Consider the following 18094-nt stretch of genomic DNA (forward strand, 5'->3'; position numbering starts at 1 on the left):
GAAGGTTAACGGCTTACTTGTGCCATGCATACTTTGATGTAATAACAAACCTAAAAACATACTACTCTTAACAGGTATAACTATTAGTCTACAAAGGAATTAAATACTGATGTAACTCTGTTTACTACCTGTTTTCAGACATCAATAAAAGCATTTATATCCCCAACACCCCATATATAAATTCAGAATGTTACTTCTTGACTTACAGAGAGGGAAAATCCTGTTTATGGTCTTTCACATAAGAACCAAACAGGTAACATCATTCAAACTGATTTTACTGCCTATTTATACAAATTCAAACACAAAATTTATTTCTCTGAATGCTTTCCAAAAAATTTTAATACATATGGGGGCAGTGTGGAGATGGAAGGGGGTGGGTTACTAACTCGCAAAGAAAGCAGTTTCTCACAAGGTCAAAAGCTTCACTGCATTGGGGTTAATAATTCAGATGTGTGATATTTCAAAACAGTCTACCTTTCGCATTAAAGAACATTAATAGGTCAACCAAATTTAAAGGATCACAAAAATATATTTCCAAGGTGCTTTCTTTCAGAGTTAAGTGGCTGAATATTCACAATCAAAATTTTAAAACTCTACACACAGTTCAGAGTAAAAGTTGTAGTACTTACTTTTGAGAGACTTTCCCTGAACAGCTAACAGCAGCGATGTCAAACTTATAGTTTTTCCTCTTCTCGCAGTTCAAGGCTTTCCTAGCACGTAGTTCAGCTTCACCTTGGTTTTTCAGGATGATCTACACAACATAAATACCCAAATTAAATTATGTATTAAGCATCAGTTATAATTAAATCTTAACATACAGCTTCTTTGGAAGTTATATCTTTTACGATGCATCTAATCCCGCAAATTTTGCAAAATGACTTACTTACAGCAAAAACACGATACAACTTCCTCTACCCCATTTTTGTTGAATATGCGCATACCTTATGAATAGGAGACTTCACCAGTCAAATGGAAGAACATAACTTTATATACAGTTAAGTCCTTGTCTGATGTCAACTTCGGCAGTTTGTGTGATTATATTTACTTAAGTTAGTGCTGCCTAGAAGTCTCCTGAATTACTGATGAGTAATTTAACAGTCACAGAACTCCACATAGTACTTGATAAATTTAATAAATTACATGACAGGGATCATTTTTCTCTAGTAGTGATTCTTGCAACACAGCAAAACAAGACAGAGAGAAAGAATGGCATACCCTGAAGGATGTCACCTTCGTTCCAAATTTCAACTGCAAATTGAAAGATATAGCAGACTACACTGACACCTACATAAATTATTACTCTAAGTATTATTTTAGTTGACAAGAAAGCTACAGTGTAAAGAAGATACGTTACCTTGAATGGAGCTTCACCATGGTGCTTATTCACAATTCGAAACTCACAAATATGAGCACCAGTTGCTCTAATTCTTGGTCTCACTTCTACAATAGTTTCATTCTCTTTTACAAGCCCATGGTAGCCACTTTCCAAGCTGGGTAGCTCTAATCTGGGAACTGAAAAACATTCATTAACATTAGGTATGATTGTCTTACACACACTGCTAACTAACAGTACCAACTGGAAAAGTATTTTTTAATTTAGTACTTGTCTACCACACACACACACACACACACACACACACACACACACACACACACACACACACACACACACACACACAGAGAGAGAGAGAGAGAGAGAGAGAGAGAGAGAGAGAGAGAGAGACTAGTGTCTGTTCATCTACTACTGTAAAATTACTATGACTAATAAAGCAAACACTGTAATGACATATATCCATACATTTTACAAAAATGTACGTATGTATGTATCTATGTGTTTACGTGTTCCACATCTCCGCCTAAACCACTGGACAGATTTCAGTCAAATTTGGTACACACATCACGTCTTCTTGTGGTCTTCAGTCCAAGACTGATTTGATGCAGTTCTCCATGCTACTCTATGCCGTGCAAGCCTCTTCATCTCCGAACAACCACCACAACCTATATCGTTCTGAATCTGCTTACTGTATTCATCTGTCTCCCTCTATAATTTACACCCCCCACACTTCCTTCCAATATTAAACAGATGATCCCTTGATGTCTCAGAATGTGTCCTGTTCATCAACCCCTTCTTCTAGGCAGGGTGCACCACAACTTTCTTTTCTCCCTCATTAATTACGTGATCCACCCATGTAATCTTCAGCATTCTTTTCTAACACCACATTGAAAAAGCCTCTATTTTCTTCTTATACAAATTGTTTATCATCCATGTTTCACTTTTATACATGGCAACGCACTATACAAATATTTTCAGGAAAGACTTCCTCATACTTAAATCTATATTCAATGTTAACAAATTTCTCTTCTTCAGAAATGTTTTTCTTGCCATTGCCAATCTACATTTTATATCCTCTCTACTTCAGCCATCGTCAGTTGTTTTGCTACCCAAATAACAAAACTCATCTACTACACTGTATCACATTTCTTAATTTAAGTGCCTCTGCATCACCTGATTTAATTTGACTACATTCCATTATCCTTGTTCTGCTTTTGTTGACATACATCTTATATCTTCCTTACAGGACACTGTCCATTCCGATCAACTGCCCTTCCAAGTCCTTTGCTGTCTCTGACAGAAATACAATGTCATCGGCAAACCTCAAAGTTCTTATTTCTTCTCCCTAATTTAATTCCTACTCTAAATTTTTCTTTGATTTTCTTTACTGCTTGTTCAATGTAGAGATCAGATAACATCAGGGATAGGCTACAATCATGTCTCACTCCCTTCTCAACCACTGCTTACCTTTCATGCCCCTCAACTCTCATAACTGCTATCTGGTTTCTGTACACGTTGTATATAGTATTTTGCTCCCTGTATTTTATCCCTGCAATCTTCAAAATTTCAAAGAGAATATTCCAGTCAACATTTTCAAAACCTTTCTCTATGGCTATAAACGTAGGTTCATCTTACCTGAACCTATCTTCTAAGATAAGTCGTAGGGTCAGCAATGCCTCATATGTTCCTAAATTTCTCCAGAATCCAAATTGATCTACCTCGAGGTTGGCCTTTACCAGTTTTTTCATTCTTCTGTCCTCATTCGTGTTAATATTTTGCAACCCTGACTCATTAATCCGATAGTTCTATCATAGGCATTTCCTGTTTTACTAACTGGAAATCATTGCTGTTGAGGTAAGAACCACCTACCTATCAAAGATGTAGGAGTGAAAAAGTAGTGTAGCCCACCACACGCGAATACCCATACTTTAGTCATCCAGTATTTGAGAATGAGAGCACTTTGAGACTTGCAACAAATGTAACACAATTTCAAAGCTTTACCAAACTACTACTCACTTGTGACCTCCACAAAATGATGAAAGGAAAAAAGTTCATTGTTTACAACATTTTCGCTATTCATCCAGTAAAACTGCCACATGAAACATGACTTTTTAATTTATTACTTCTTGACTACGAACAGTATTTGTAATATTCTGCACACAGTAATCACATGTTTTGCTGAAATACATGCAAAATTACCGTATTTACTCGAATCTAAGCCGCACCTGAAAAATGAGACTCGAAAAGAAGGAAAAAAAAATTTCCCGAATCTAAGCCGCACCTGAAATTTGAGACTCTAAATTCAAGGGGAGAGAAAAGTTTTAGGCCGCGCCTCAAAATCGAAACAAAGTTGGTCCATTGTAATATGAGACACAATTTAGGTCGAATGAATGACGATACAGCTACAATAGTTTGGTTCGAACCGTAAACTTAGCAGGTAAGCTTTACAAGGTAGCCATTGCTATGCGTGAGGCGCTCCATCCGTATTTATACGGGTACCCTTCGTTTTTCACGTGCTTCGTCTGGTTTGAATTGAGTACTTATTTTTCTTTGATCTAGTAAGTGCCGTTCTCTTTGTTATAGGTGTTTACGTCACTCTAAGCTGAAAATACATTACTGTACTGTGTCATGCATTGTTTGTCGCATTCTGATAATGAGTGTTTACGACCTGTCGCCGCTCGCGGCATGGTTTGCTTTAGTGTGTGCTACCGCCGCTTACAATAAAAAAAAAGAAGAGAGGAATTGTCTCAGTAGCGAAACAATGGCAAGAGACTGCTATTTGTTATTATTTACACTGCTGCTTTCTTTGATAATGATCAACAAGGACCAAATAATAAACTGCGTATGATAGAAGATGTTCTGAATGAGAGTTTAGCGAAAATTTTTCTCCGTTTGAAATCTGTGCAGACGCCTCTTCAGTACATTACTTTCTGCACAGAAATTAGAGTCATCTTAGATTTAAAAATCTAGTCAATTGCCGTGCTTAATTTCTGACTGTATCACTATTAGGCATAAGAATAATACGAATATAAACATGACACGATATGTGTATACTTCCGCATTTGCTGTTGTCTCACGCTAGTTTCGTAGTTTGTTAGGTAGACAGGATTTAAATGAGATAGCAGCGAACACGAAAGAATACATGGAAAAATGTTTATATTCGTATTATTCTTATGGTGGAGATAATACTGCATGTGATTCAAAATTCATAAAAGTTCCCATTAGCAACCATCTCTTCTCACACGTAGGAAAAAATTCAGAACGTAGAATTGGCCATACTGACAAACATCGCAAACAGTCTTGCCAGACCGATTTTCGTAGTACACTGAAAAGCTGCTACATTCGAAGATGAACAATATGGAATTTGTATTTACTTCGTTGGATAAAGTATGAAAATGCAGTGGTCGAAATTCGGGGTGGAGAAAAAAAGCTCGTCTTCCACCTTTTTTAAAAATTTATTTACTGACACAGAGGTTTTGGTGCCAGTATTTATCTTTGTGCCTGCAAAGCATGCCTGTGTAGCGCTACATATATTCGACGGCAGAAGTTAGTTGTGGCGGCACCTACCAACATATTTCAGAACTTCCGCTTACTTTGCACTCGATTCTAAGCCGCAGGCGGTTTTTTGGATTACAAAAATCAGAAAAAAAGTGTGGCTTAGATTCGAGTAAATACGGTATATTGTTGTGTTACACAGTTCAGAATGTAGGATGTCAAAACAAAGAGAAGCGTGAAAGTGAAAAACTGCCGCAGCCAGCATGAAGATTTGATTTATTACTTCTTTGCTACTACCTCTATTCACAACACATTTTCCTGACAGTAACCACATAAACCACTAGATATACCTGCAAAACAATATCACTGTGCAACACATAGTTAAGGAGATATGACGTCAAATATTGAGGTGCATGAAAATTATGAAAATACATGTGAAACTAGTTAAAGATACGTTAAATATATTTGAAATGTGCGTACACTAGTAAAGCCGTGAGCTAAAAGCTCATCCTAAACCCCTGGAATGATTTAAACCAAATTTGGTATACATCTGGAAAGAAATGCTGTGATGGTAAGAACAATGAGCCTCCTACTGCAGCGAGCATGATATCATGGGAAGAGAAAGGGCAGAGGAGGAGATGAGCACTGAGAGGGGGAGGAGGAGATGCAATTACAGGGAGTGGGAGGAGATGCAGTTAAGAGGGGGGAGGAGGAGATGCAATTAGAGGAGGCAGGAGGAGATGGAATTCGGAGGGGGTGGATGGGGTAGGAGGAGGAGATGGTCAGAGAGTGAGAGGTGGCAGAGATGGACTAACAGAAGACTGGAATATACGAGGGCGGTTCAGAAAGTAACCTCCGATTGGTCACAGTGCGGGTTGTGGGGGGAGTAGCGACGCCATCTGTGCGTTCACGCACTCAACAGGTCAGTCCGCATCAAGCCGTGGTCGAGTGAACGTCGTACCTGCGCTAGTTTAGTTTTTGTGGCAGTTTGAAATGTGTGCTGCAATAGAAAACCCCGCCAAATGTGAAGCGCGTGCTGTCATAAGGTTTTTTACAGCCAAAGGATATTCTGCAGCAGCTATTCATCGTGAGCTTTGTGCCGTGTACGGACCAAGAGTTATGAGTGAAGGAGTTGTCCGTGAATGGGTACGTTTATTTAAAAGTGGACGAGAAAACGTTCATGATGAAGAGAGGAGTGGTAGGCCATCATTGGTGACTGACGAACTCTTTCAGACAGTTTATGCAAAAGTTCGTGAAAATCGACGTTTCTCAAAGTGACAGCAAGATTGGGTTACCGTAAGTTCTGTGCACGATGGGTGCCCAAAATTCTTACCGACCACCACAAAACTCAAAGAATGGCCTCTGCATTAGACTTTCTGTCACGTTATGAGGACGAAGGAGAACCATTGTTAAACAGAAACGTGACTGGTGACGAAACCTGGATTAAGTACGTGAACCCTGAGACAAAAGAACAATCAAAGATGTGGGCACATTCAAATTCGCCTACCAAACCAAGAAAAGCCTCGCAAGATTTTTCTGCCAGAAAACTGATGGCAACGGTGTTTTGGGATGCCAAAGGGGTGTTGTTGGTTGAATTCATGGAACGTGGTACGACCATTAATCAAGACGTGTACTGTGAAACAATAAAAAAGTTACGACGGGCTATACAGAACAAACGCCGTGGTATGCTGACTTCCGGTATCGTTTTTTTGCACGATAACGCCCGTCCTCACTCTGCTCGCAGAACAACGGCCCTTCTTGAGTCCTTCAAGTGGGACGTTATCAACCATCCACCTTACAGCCCAGACCTGGCGCCAAGTGATTTTCACCTCTTCATGCATTTGAAGAAATGGCTCGGGTCACAGCAGTTTGATGACGACTAAGAGCTCAAAGATGCGGTCACAGGCTGGCTCCAGGCACAAGCGGGTGATATTTATGCAGAAGGAATTTCAAAGCTTGTGAAGAGATACGATAAGTGCCTCAATCGCTATGGAGACTATGTAGAAAAATAGTGCAAAGATGTAGTTGTAAGATGTATATATTAAAATATTTTTATTTAACTTGGTGTATTTTTTTAAATCAACCGGAGGTTACTTTCGGAACGGCCCTCGTATATGTACACAGGCAATGCCAGGTACTCAGCTAGACAGCCTGTTGAACTACACAAATAATTTACTGAACCTGACTACCCCCCCCCCCCCCCAAAAAAAAAAAAGGTCATACCTGGCTCATAAGTTAATGACAGTTTTGTCTCCTTCAAATGAAAATAAGTAGTTTATAACTACAAACAAAGCCATAATAAAATATTTTAACTTCACTAAAAAATGACAACCTGGTTGATCACTTGATTGCAAAAGTAACATTTTTTCGTGTACAATGCTATGCCTAAGACACTGACATTGTCAAATAATTCAGTTTAATTCAAAGAGCCAGTTCTTGCTTGTTCTCGTCATCACCCCACATAACATTACTGTATGAAGTTTCGAGTATAAATGCCGAATAAAGGAACACGCATAGTCCATATCAATTCAGGCAGCCTAGGAAAAAATCCTACCTTCATACTCTCAGATGTTATTGAATTTAGCATATGTTAAAATGAAGGACTAAGTAAGGAACACATTTTTTTTTTTCTCTCCAAAAAAATTTCTGCTCCGAGATACAACCCTCCAAAGATGACACTGCGCATACCATTTTGAAGATAAGTATTTTGGGAAAAAAATTTAAAATGCTGTCTTTCTGGAACAGTTCTAGATATTTTGTTGGTTTTTTCTTTTTATTTGAAAGATAATTGCTTTATGACTGCAAAGAAATCCATCACTTGGACTTATCTGTTAAAGTTCTTTTACTATAGCATTCTGAACTTTTTATAGTTTATGGAAATTTTTCCTTTTCAAAAATGTCAATCCATAAAATTTTGATTTTTTGTTGTTGTTGATTAGTACCGCACAGTTCTACATTTCCTGAAAAGAAGAGCTTCCACTTTCAGGTTAAACAGGTTTTATAAACAATTGAAATTTTTGTCATACATTAAACCTGTTATCACCACATAACAGACTCATAAAAATCAAAACCTAGCCTTATTTAACATAATTTTAGTTTTGAAATATGAGTAAGAGACTCATTTTTAAGCATTTTAAATGGTTCCAAAAGGTATGTGAAAGGTCCACAGTCTTAAAGGTTTCAATTTATACAACTTCTGTGCACTCTGCTTTGTACTGAAATTAGCCAGTCAATGAACTAAAAATGCATTTCACTGCTTCAATATCTTCCTTTGATATAGAATGATGTCTTCCTGTTAAACCAATAGGAACTGGAGCAATTACAATCTTCAAAACATTGTAAACAGGAAGTGAACACTGATGGTGGTGTTGCCATCCAGTTGGAATCCTATATCCACAGCAGCTGGTACATGTGGTAGCACTAAGTTCACTACAATTTTGTTTAACTCGCAACTGGTGTCTATAATCTCTGCAATCCACCAATCACAATGACACACACATGCCACAAACATCCCCCTTCTCAGATTGTGAATCCGAATATTATCCTGCTGTTTCTGAGGTGTTGGCCGAATGAACAAAATTTCTTCTTTCTTGCTCTTTAAAGTGCATGCAACTTGAGTTCGCCCATCACTTTGAGTCCAAAAATGTGTCTTCTTAATTGCTGTCACATGAGTAGTTTAGACCATTCTTCTTCTCACAGAATTCTTCAATTTCCTCTTTGGACAAAAGAATGAGGGCTGTGGATGTGCAAGATTTCACAACTCTCGTAAAATCCTCAGAATTCTAAATTGCAACTGTATTTGGTCTGGAAAGATTATGTTTTGTAGCATGTGCTCCAGCAGGCCTCCTACACCATCACAAAGCCTCTTCCCGTGACCAGTAGCACTGCATACCCAGTCAGCTGGCACAAGTGACTTACTCAATTCAAACAGCTGGTAACGATTTTTAAAATGAGTACGAGCACCATCATAAATAATGATGATCTTCTCTGCTCCTGTTTGCAGTTCAAGAATTTTGCGCATTGCTAGCAAAGCATGTCCTGAGTCATGTCCTGTGTCGTCACTTTTAACTGTAACACTTGTGGTCTTGCTTTGGAAATATGTCACTCCTGTAAAAATTGAAACCTGGTCATTACTCCAATGATACCCTTGTACTTCTTCACGGAAAATTACAGACCAGTTCTCAGCAAAATCACAGTGAAGCAGTAAAAATAGTTCTCCAGCCCGTACACACCCTTTCACTTCTGCAATGTGTTGTTGCAATTTCTTCAGATGCTGGTGTGTTACAGCTTTGACGTTCATCAATGAAACTGTCAAAGGCAACAGTTTTCTTAATTAGTTTATTTTCCTCCTATGTCACATGTGTGATTTCTGCAAGGCCAAGTGTCTAAAGACAATCCTCCCTTTCCAGGGCAGTCTTGAAACAAATAAGTCTCTCACTTTACATCACAGACTACTAATGACTTCACATGCCCAACCAAGGCGTCATATGTCATGTGCTCCAGCAAGTTCTTCAAAGTTACCACACAAAGTTCAAAATTCGTGCAGTACACACATAAACAAGAGTCTCTAAGTGGGTGTGGAACTACCCACTTACGCTGCCATGCGTAAAATTTTGATCTTCCAATATGTGAAGTTGTATAGTTGCTCTTATAAATTGCAAAATTTTCTTTAATACTACGAGTCATGTACCTCTTCACTTTCACAGCTGTTACAGTTTGTGTCTTTTTTGTTGGCACTCTGGCAAGAACAATTTGTCTTACAGCTAAAACGACTGCACTATTTGAACATGAGTTGCTTCTACAGGATGACCATAATAGGGATCTGGTCTTCTAAAGACTCCTTTTACAGACCTCACATTTCTTGATTTATCTACCATGTACTTTGATACTGACGGAACATGGTTCAAAATTGTTTTCTTTGAAAATGTTTCTGGAATAATAGTTAAAACTTTTACCTTTTCACTGTAGGATGCACAATATTCAACAACTGAATTGATATCTGTGAAAAATTCCTGGCAAGAGGGGCAAGAGTCCTTTGGTTCATTTTCTTCTGAAGATGGAATTTCTACTTTGAAGAGTGTGGCCAGTTTTACTGCAATGTATTCACCCACAGCTTTAGTAATTTCTCTGCGCTTTCTTGATGCATAGAGCTTATGACTCTACTTCATTGACTATGGTTCCTTAACAGGACTAACACCTACTTCGGAAGTTGACTAATTATGGGTATTTGATTCTTCCTCTATTGATGCAAAATCTGCACCATGGGAGGCTTCACCTTGTTCAGATACTATCACTGTTCTATTCTGTCAAAACATTTAGAACATAAAAATCTGTCACTGGACACATCTTGACTTTAAAACAATCTTCAAATGAGAACACTTATTCCCAATCTGAACAAAGTCTTTTTGTTTTTCTTATATATCACTTTTATAGATATTCATATAGTCAGCACACTTCACTCTCCTGTGGCCTCAGTCAGAAGACATTTCAAACAGTCCTTTTCACAAAACACTGTGTCAAGTGGCAAATTCCTCACGAAAACAGAGAACTCACTCGATGGTCTCAGATTTCTTAGAAGCCTCATCAGTAAACAAATTAGCACTGAACAACTACAATACAGAAGAAACCTACACTGAACAATCACGACAAAGAAACTGACAAGAACCTACAATGAAGTTTAAGAGATATCTGCAACAATGAAAGTGAAAAGAAGTAACTGTAACAAAGCCAATAGAAATAAACATTGTAACAAAGAAACAATGTCAGTGAAGACATACATTACCCTCGAAAGTTAAAAAAAATGATTTTTTAAAATAAAACATGTCCAACTTAAAAGTAGAAGCTCTCCTTTACAGAGAATATAGTACTACATGGTACTAATCAACAAAAAATCTAACTTTTCTGGATTGGAATTTTTGAAAAAAAAAATTTTCAGTAAATTATAAGAAAATTCAAAAGGCAACAGTAAAAGAACTGACAGATATGTCCAAACAGAGGATACCATTGTAATCATAAAGCAATTATCTTTCAAATAAAAAACTCTAAAAAAAATATCTACAACTGTTAAAGAAATATTTAAATTTAAATTTTTTTCCGAAATTCGCATCTCCAAAGTGGTGTTCGCAGTGTCATCTTTGGAGGCCTGTATCTCGGGGCACGTATTATTTTATTTATTTTTTTTTCTTTTTGAGAAAACAAAAAAAAAATGCTCTGATTGTTGCCAGCATCACATCACTGGTATACTTGGGAAGGCAGGGGAACCAGATCTGTCATTGACTATATAAAAACAGATCAGGAATTCAGGAAGGCTGCGAGGGACACACGTGTATTCAGGGGATTCTTTGACAACACTGATCACTATTTAATCTGCAGTGATATTGGAATTCTGAGGCCGAAAGTGCAGGAGGTCAGGTCCATATGTAGGAGGATAAGAGTGGAGAAACTTCAGGATAAGGAAATCAGGCACAAGTACATAACAGTGATCTCGGAAAGGTACCAGTTAGTTGAATGTAGTCAATTACAGACATTGGAAAAGGAATGGACAAGGTACAGGGATACAGCACTAGAAGTGGCTAAAGGTCTTGGAACAGTAGTGTGTAAAGGTAGGATGAAGCAAAGAGCTTGATGGAATGACACAGTCAAGGCAGCCTGTAAAAGGAAAAAGGCGACATATCAAAAATGGCTACATACTAGAACTCAGGTAGACAGAAAGTTATGTTTAAGAAGGAAACAAAGCCAAACAGATAATTGCAGCATCCAAGAAGAAATCTTGGAAAGACTTTGGAAACAGGTTGGAGACTTTGGGTCAAGCTGCTGGAAAACCATTCTGGAGTGTATTTAGCAGTCTTCGAAAGGGAGGTAAGAAGGAAATGACAAGTATTTTGGACAGGTCAGGAAAACTACTGGTGAATCCTGTTGATGCCTTGGGCAGATGGAAGGAATATTTTGAAGAGTTGCTCAATGTAGGCGAAAATACGATGATCAGTTATGTTTAAGATTTCAAGGTAGAATGGGATAGGAATGATGGAAATAGGATCACATTTGAGGAAGTGGAGAAAATGGCCAATAGATTGCAGTGCAATAAAGCAGCTGGGGTGGATGAAATTAAGTCAGAACTCATCAAATACAGTGGAATGTCAGGTCTTAAATGGCTGCACAGGATAATTGAAATGGCATGGGAGTCGGGACAGGTTCCATCAGACTGGACGAAAGCAGTAATCACACCAATCTTTAAACATGGAAACGGAAAAGATTGTGGGTTAATTCTTCTCAGGTATCGTTGAAAGGAAAGTGCGAGTATTAGTTGAGGACTAATTGGATGAAAATCAGTGTGAATTTGGGCCTCTTAGAGGTTGTCAGGATCAGATCTTTAGCTTATGGCAAATAATGGAGAAGTGTTACGAGTGGAACAGGGAATTGTATCTATGCTTTATAGATCTAGAAAAGGCATGTGACCAGGTTCCTAGGAGGAAGTTATTGTCTGTTCTACGAGATTATGGAATAGGAGGCAAACGTTTGCAAGCAATTAAAGGTCTTTACATGGATAGTCAGGCAGCAATTAGAGTTGACGGTAAATTGAGTTCATGGTTCAGAGTAATTTCAGGGGTAAGACAAGGCTGCAACCTGTCTCCACTGTTGTTCATATTATTTATGGATCATATATTGAAAACAATAGATTGGCTGGGTGAGATGAAGATATGTGAACACAAAATAAGCAGTCTTTCATATGCAGATGACTTAGTTGTGATGGCAGATTCAATTGAAAGTTTGCAAAGTAATATTTCAGAGCTAGATCGGAAATGTAAGGGCTATGGTATGAGGATTAGCATCTCCAAAACGAAAGTAATGTCAGTGGGAAAGAGAGATAAACAGATTGAGTGCCAAATAGGAGGAACAAAGTTAGAACAGGTGGACGGTTTCAAGTACTTAGGATGCATATTCTCACAGGATGGCAACATAGTGAAAGAACTGGAAGCGAGGTGTAGCAAAGCTAATGCAGTGAGCGCTCAGCCACGATCTACTCTCTTCTGCAAGAAGGAAGTCAGTACCAAGAATAAGCTATCTGTGCACTGTTCAATCTTTCGACCAACTTTGTTGTATGGGAGCGAAAGCTGGGTGGATTCAGGTTACCTTATCAATAAGGTTGAGGTTACGGATATGAAAGTAGCTAGGATGATTGCACGTACTAGCAGATGGGAACAATGGCAGGATGGTGTCCACAGTGAGGAAATCAAAGAAAAACTGGGAATGAACTCTATAGATGTAGCAGTCAGGGCGAACAGGCTTAGATGGTGGGGTCATGTTACACGCATGGGAGAAGCAAGGTTACCCAAGAGACTCATGGGTTCAGCAGTAGAGGGTAGGAGGAGTCGGGGCAGACCAAGGAGAAGGTACCTGGATTCGGTTAAGAATGATTTTGAAGTAATAGGCTTAACATCAGAAGAGGCACCAATGTTAGCACTGAATAGGGGATTATGGAGGAATTTTATAAGGGGGACTTTGCTCCAGACTGAACACTGATAGGCATAATCAGTCTTAAAAGATTATGATGATGAAAACAAAAAAAAAAATACATGTTTCTTACTTACCCCTGAATTTTAACATATGCTAAATTCAATCACATCCAAGACTATGAAGGTAGCCCCCCTACCTGAAGCGATATGGATTATGCCAATATGAGTTCACTATTGACTACAAAATTTGACCTAGAATTCCTTATCTATATTTTTAAGCGACTATCCCAAAATCTGGTAAAGTAGCAGGTTGCCTACCTAACAGCTTCCAGGGGGCAACAAAAACATGGCTTTCAATATTTCGCATAATTACTGACCATATTTAAAAATCTATTAATCTACTCATTAAGAGGTATATTGTTATGTTAAAAGTTTAACACAATAAGTATTACAAATACCCGGAACTTATTCATTCAGTACTTGATAATGGGAGCACTTGAGTGTTCCCACGAATTTTGCACAATTTCTAACCTGTACAAAACTTCTCTCACTGACTACCCCCTTCCCATACAAAATAATTAAAGGAAAAGAAAACTTATACTTACTACATTTTTACTTTTCATATAGTAACATTTTAGCATGACATATGAACTTTAAATTTATTACTTCTTTACTACCAACTCAATTCACAACACAGTTTGCAGACAGTATCAACATATACCACTGAATGTACCAACAGAATTATATTGTACAAAACAAAGTTCAGGAGATATGACATGATGAACGTTGAATGGAAGGCAGATCGGGTTTAATGTCCCGTCGATACTGAGGTCATTAGAGATGGAGCACTAGCTCTGACTGTGTCAAGGATGAGTGCCCTTTCAAAAGAACGATCCCACGATCTGCCCAGAGTGATTTAAGGAAATCATGGAAAACCGAAATCATGGAAAACCGAAATCATGGAAAACCGAAATCATGGAAAACCGAAATCATGGAAAACCGAAATCATGGAAAACCGAAATCATGGAAAACCGAAATCATGGAAAACCGAAATCATGGAAAACCGAAATCATGGAAAACCGAAATCATGGAAAACCGAAATCATGGAAAACCGAAATCATGGAAAACCGAAATCATGGAAAACTGAAATCTGGTTGACTGGGCACGGGTTTGAACTGCAACTCTCCCGAATGCGAGTCCAGTGTGCTAATCACTGCGCCACCTTGCTCTGTCACGAACACTGAACTGTGGGGGGGGGGGGGGGGGGGGAGGGGGGGGAACCTTGCTTTTGCTTAAAATGGAGCACAAATTACCCATATTATATAAATCCAGTGTTTCATAATGAGAGCACTTGGCAGTTTCCAACAATCTTTAGGCATAATTTCAAACCTTGTCCAAACTTTATCTCACATACATGCTTAACATTATGTATTTAACACGTTAACTCATATGCAAAGTAATCAGATGTTTGAAGCTGTTTCCTACATGATAGTTTAATTCTTTAAAGAATTGGGGGTTTTCTGGTGTACAACTGACTGCCAATATATTTCACAGAAAAAAATTAATGAGGAAGGCAAATGTTTACTCCATTTTCATTTTGTCAATTGTTCTGTCTAGTGACCGAGTAGAGGTTCAAACTGAATTCTGATTACTTGGATGTTTTAATGTTGCTTATGAAAGGCAAAGTAGTCGATCTGAGTCAAAGTCTGCTACATAGCTGAGAAGGGTCATCAAGGGTAACTTTCAGTTCAGTTTAAAAACAAGATTATTTAGCCTTGGAACATCTGAGCACACCCACAATGATGGAGGAAAGTGAGAGCCTAAGCAACATATCTGAACAACAAACCTTAGAGGAAACATTAAGAAATGGTTACCATAGGATTCTATAAAATGAAAAATTTCTTCCAGAAAATTAAACATGACAAATTTAAGACAGATTAAAAGAACCGTTTGTTGTTTTTGCTTTAATATTATGACTTCCAGTCACAATGAAACAACCTGCATAGTTAATTTATGGTCCATCATTACTTAGTACTGACAGCCAACTGTTTTCCACTATTTCAAATTGTTCTTAGAAGTCTTTTGCAGTTTTTCCTTACAAAACATATTACTGTATAGTGTGTCACTTTACAAAGAGTCACATTACACTGTCACCACACTACAAGTAGAGAAACATTATTTTAAGTTCTCTAAAAGTCACGAGTCAGAGTGCCATTTACCAAGTGGAATTAAACAACTTTCTAGTTAATTCCAGTGAAACTGACAATTGTTTCTCTGACCAGATGCCCCTCCTGACACCACACCATGTTAACTTTACGGGTAGGCCTGTTGTGTGTGAGTTGAAAGATTACGCCTTTATTTCTGTGCATTAACACGTTTTAACTGTTTGAGTGTGTTGTGTTATTGATGTAAGGATTGACAATCCTGACGGTATCCGTTTAAATGTGTGTGAGGAGACTGGCTAAAACTGCACTGGAATTCAGCAGTGCACCAATGTTTTCTGCAACATCATCATAAATACGGGTTTTTGAATGGATTTAGGTAACAAACTCTGCTGAACCCAGTGGTTAGGATTCTCTAACGCTGCTTTAAGCATTAGATATGCCACATCAGCATCTCAAAAGCCCCCCCCCCCCCAATGTTTCTAATGACCTGATTTTACAAAGGTTTTTTAATGAGGAAAATGAAATATTAAGGGATGACACACTGCAACTTCTCAGTCACATTTAATTTCAATCACGAGATTTGAACTTTGGAATTATATTAATGTTTGTAGTGGTGTGCATTATGTAATTATCCCAAATTAGTGCAGCATCATAATGAAATATCTTCCCCAGAAAAATTGCACTTGGAATGGTTCCAATTAATTCTACCCAGTCTCCACAGCCATAGTGCCTAGCACAAATGAGTGGAGGCACTTGACTGACATACCCAGCCGTAGATGGTGGGGGAAGTAGTCCATCATCATCATCATCATCATCATCATCCTTATGCTGACAGGAGCAGAAGCATAGTAGGAATAGTTCTTTCTTTCCAGGCTACTTACCATTGTCACAGAGTAATTACATACAAAACTTCTGAACAGTGTCTTATGATGTGAGAACATGATGGTGGCCAGTCCTTTGATGCTAACAGAATGGGGAAGGCTATATATTGCCAATAGGTTTCGTTCACTCCGATCCTTCACCATTTGCACATTGGAAAACTGCAGAACCACAGCACTACCACTCCTAACATCATACAAATACACACTCAGTACCATGTACGAGGAAGGTAACTTCTTATCTCCACTAGGACCATACAAAGAACAATGTTGGGTTCTTGTGATGTCACCATGACTCACTTGAGTGAGGTTGCTTGCGTATATAAATGTGCAAATTCCTCAGAAAGAGATACCACAAAGGCTATCAGTGAAGTGACACAGCAATTACACAATGGACATATGGTTGAATTTACACTCGTTTAATGACTCCAAGCAAGAATATTACTTTGTCGGGAAATGGAGAGTCAACTTACTTCAACTGCCACCTGAATTTAAGATTCACAGTCAATACATTACACAATTTAGAATCCTATTATATTATGTATACAACTCGCATATCAAGCAGGTAACTATTAGTAACTAAGTTTTAGCCAATTATTATAAAAAGTGTTACTTTGTAGTGGCATTTAAATTTAAACACCTGAAACTAATTTTATGGTCATTAATAGAGCCACCTAAGGAAAAAAATTAAGAATGTTTACACGATCAATTTAAGATGAGTCTTTTGACGAAAATAAATGGAAGAAAATGTAACAACAAGGAGGGAGTTAGAAGGCATTTAAGAATACTGCTGGTTATTCATAGTAGCTTTATGAAGAGCTAGATAAATAGTTCTGTAGTAATAATGCATGACTGAGATAAATAGTTCTGAAGTAATAATGATTCACAACATTTGAAAATTCTGATCTCCCCCCCCATCCAAAGAGATGGAGTACTAACTCAAATTAGTCAGGACGAGTTTTCATCAAATGTGACCTTGACAGATGCAATTCACAACTCGTAAGCAAGTAAGAAAGACCATTGGAGATTATATCAAACTGGGTAGACCCAATTTCACTCAGATGTAAAGTCAGTCTTAACCTTCACACTACCAAGCAGGGTCAACCGAGACGTCAACGCTATATTTTTTCTTGTTTTGACATGAAATTGGCAGTTGTACTTAATGACACTTTTTGTTACCGTCAGATACACTTGTTACCTCATGTATCTTGGGTTGGTTACACAACTAAATGAATAAGATGGAAATAATATTTGATGTCTGCTGTCAGGCCTACTTGACGATTACCAACACTGCTGAAGTAGGCTACTCTGATTAGTCAAATCAGTTACAATAACACAATACTGTCAGATACTTTGTTTTCTTGCACTGTCAATAACTACCTTGAGGTCACATGAAACGGGTCGACAGAAGCGTCCGATCCCACGCGTCGGCTTTGACCCGTGACGTAAGGGTGTTGTCGTGTGTGACGTCATGACGGCGCGGAGTTTGGTTTGAGTGTGGCTGTCTCCAGTTCTGTTTTATTTTATTTACTTTTCTGATCTGTTCGTTCTATCTCTTGAGATTTTTTTTGTTAAATTTAAAAACACTTATTACTTATTTTAATTATCTGTTTCCTCCAATTTCTGTTCTGATCTGTTCGTTCTATCCCGTGAGATTTTTTTTTAAAAAGACAAAAAACACTAATCAGCTACTGTAGCATCTTTATCTTCTATAGGTTGCATGGGTTACTACCCCTGGGGAGGTGGGTGGGTATTCATGCATGGCTGTCT

The 18094-nt window shown here is 38.1% G+C and overlaps 1 protein-coding gene across 1 annotated transcript in view; it reads right to left on the reverse strand.

The window, feature by feature from the left end:
- The window catches only part of LOC126248058 (calsyntenin-1), an 87069-nt gene that overhangs the window by 65084 nt on the left and 3891 nt on the right, over window positions 1-18094 (reverse strand). Inside the window, exons 2-3 of the mRNA XM_049948696.1 lie at window positions 1355-1512; window positions 630-751 (exon numbers count right to left, since the gene is read on the reverse strand). Coding sequence (XP_049804653.1) covers window positions 630-751; window positions 1355-1512 — 280 coding nt within the window. The remainder of the gene's footprint in view (window positions 1-629; window positions 752-1354; window positions 1513-18094) is intronic.

The sequence above is a fragment of the Schistocerca nitens genome, chromosome 3, assembly GCF_023898315.1.
Source record: "Schistocerca nitens isolate TAMUIC-IGC-003100 chromosome 3, iqSchNite1.1, whole genome shotgun sequence".
Lineage (NCBI taxonomy): Eukaryota > Metazoa > Arthropoda > Insecta > Orthoptera > Acrididae > Schistocerca > Schistocerca nitens.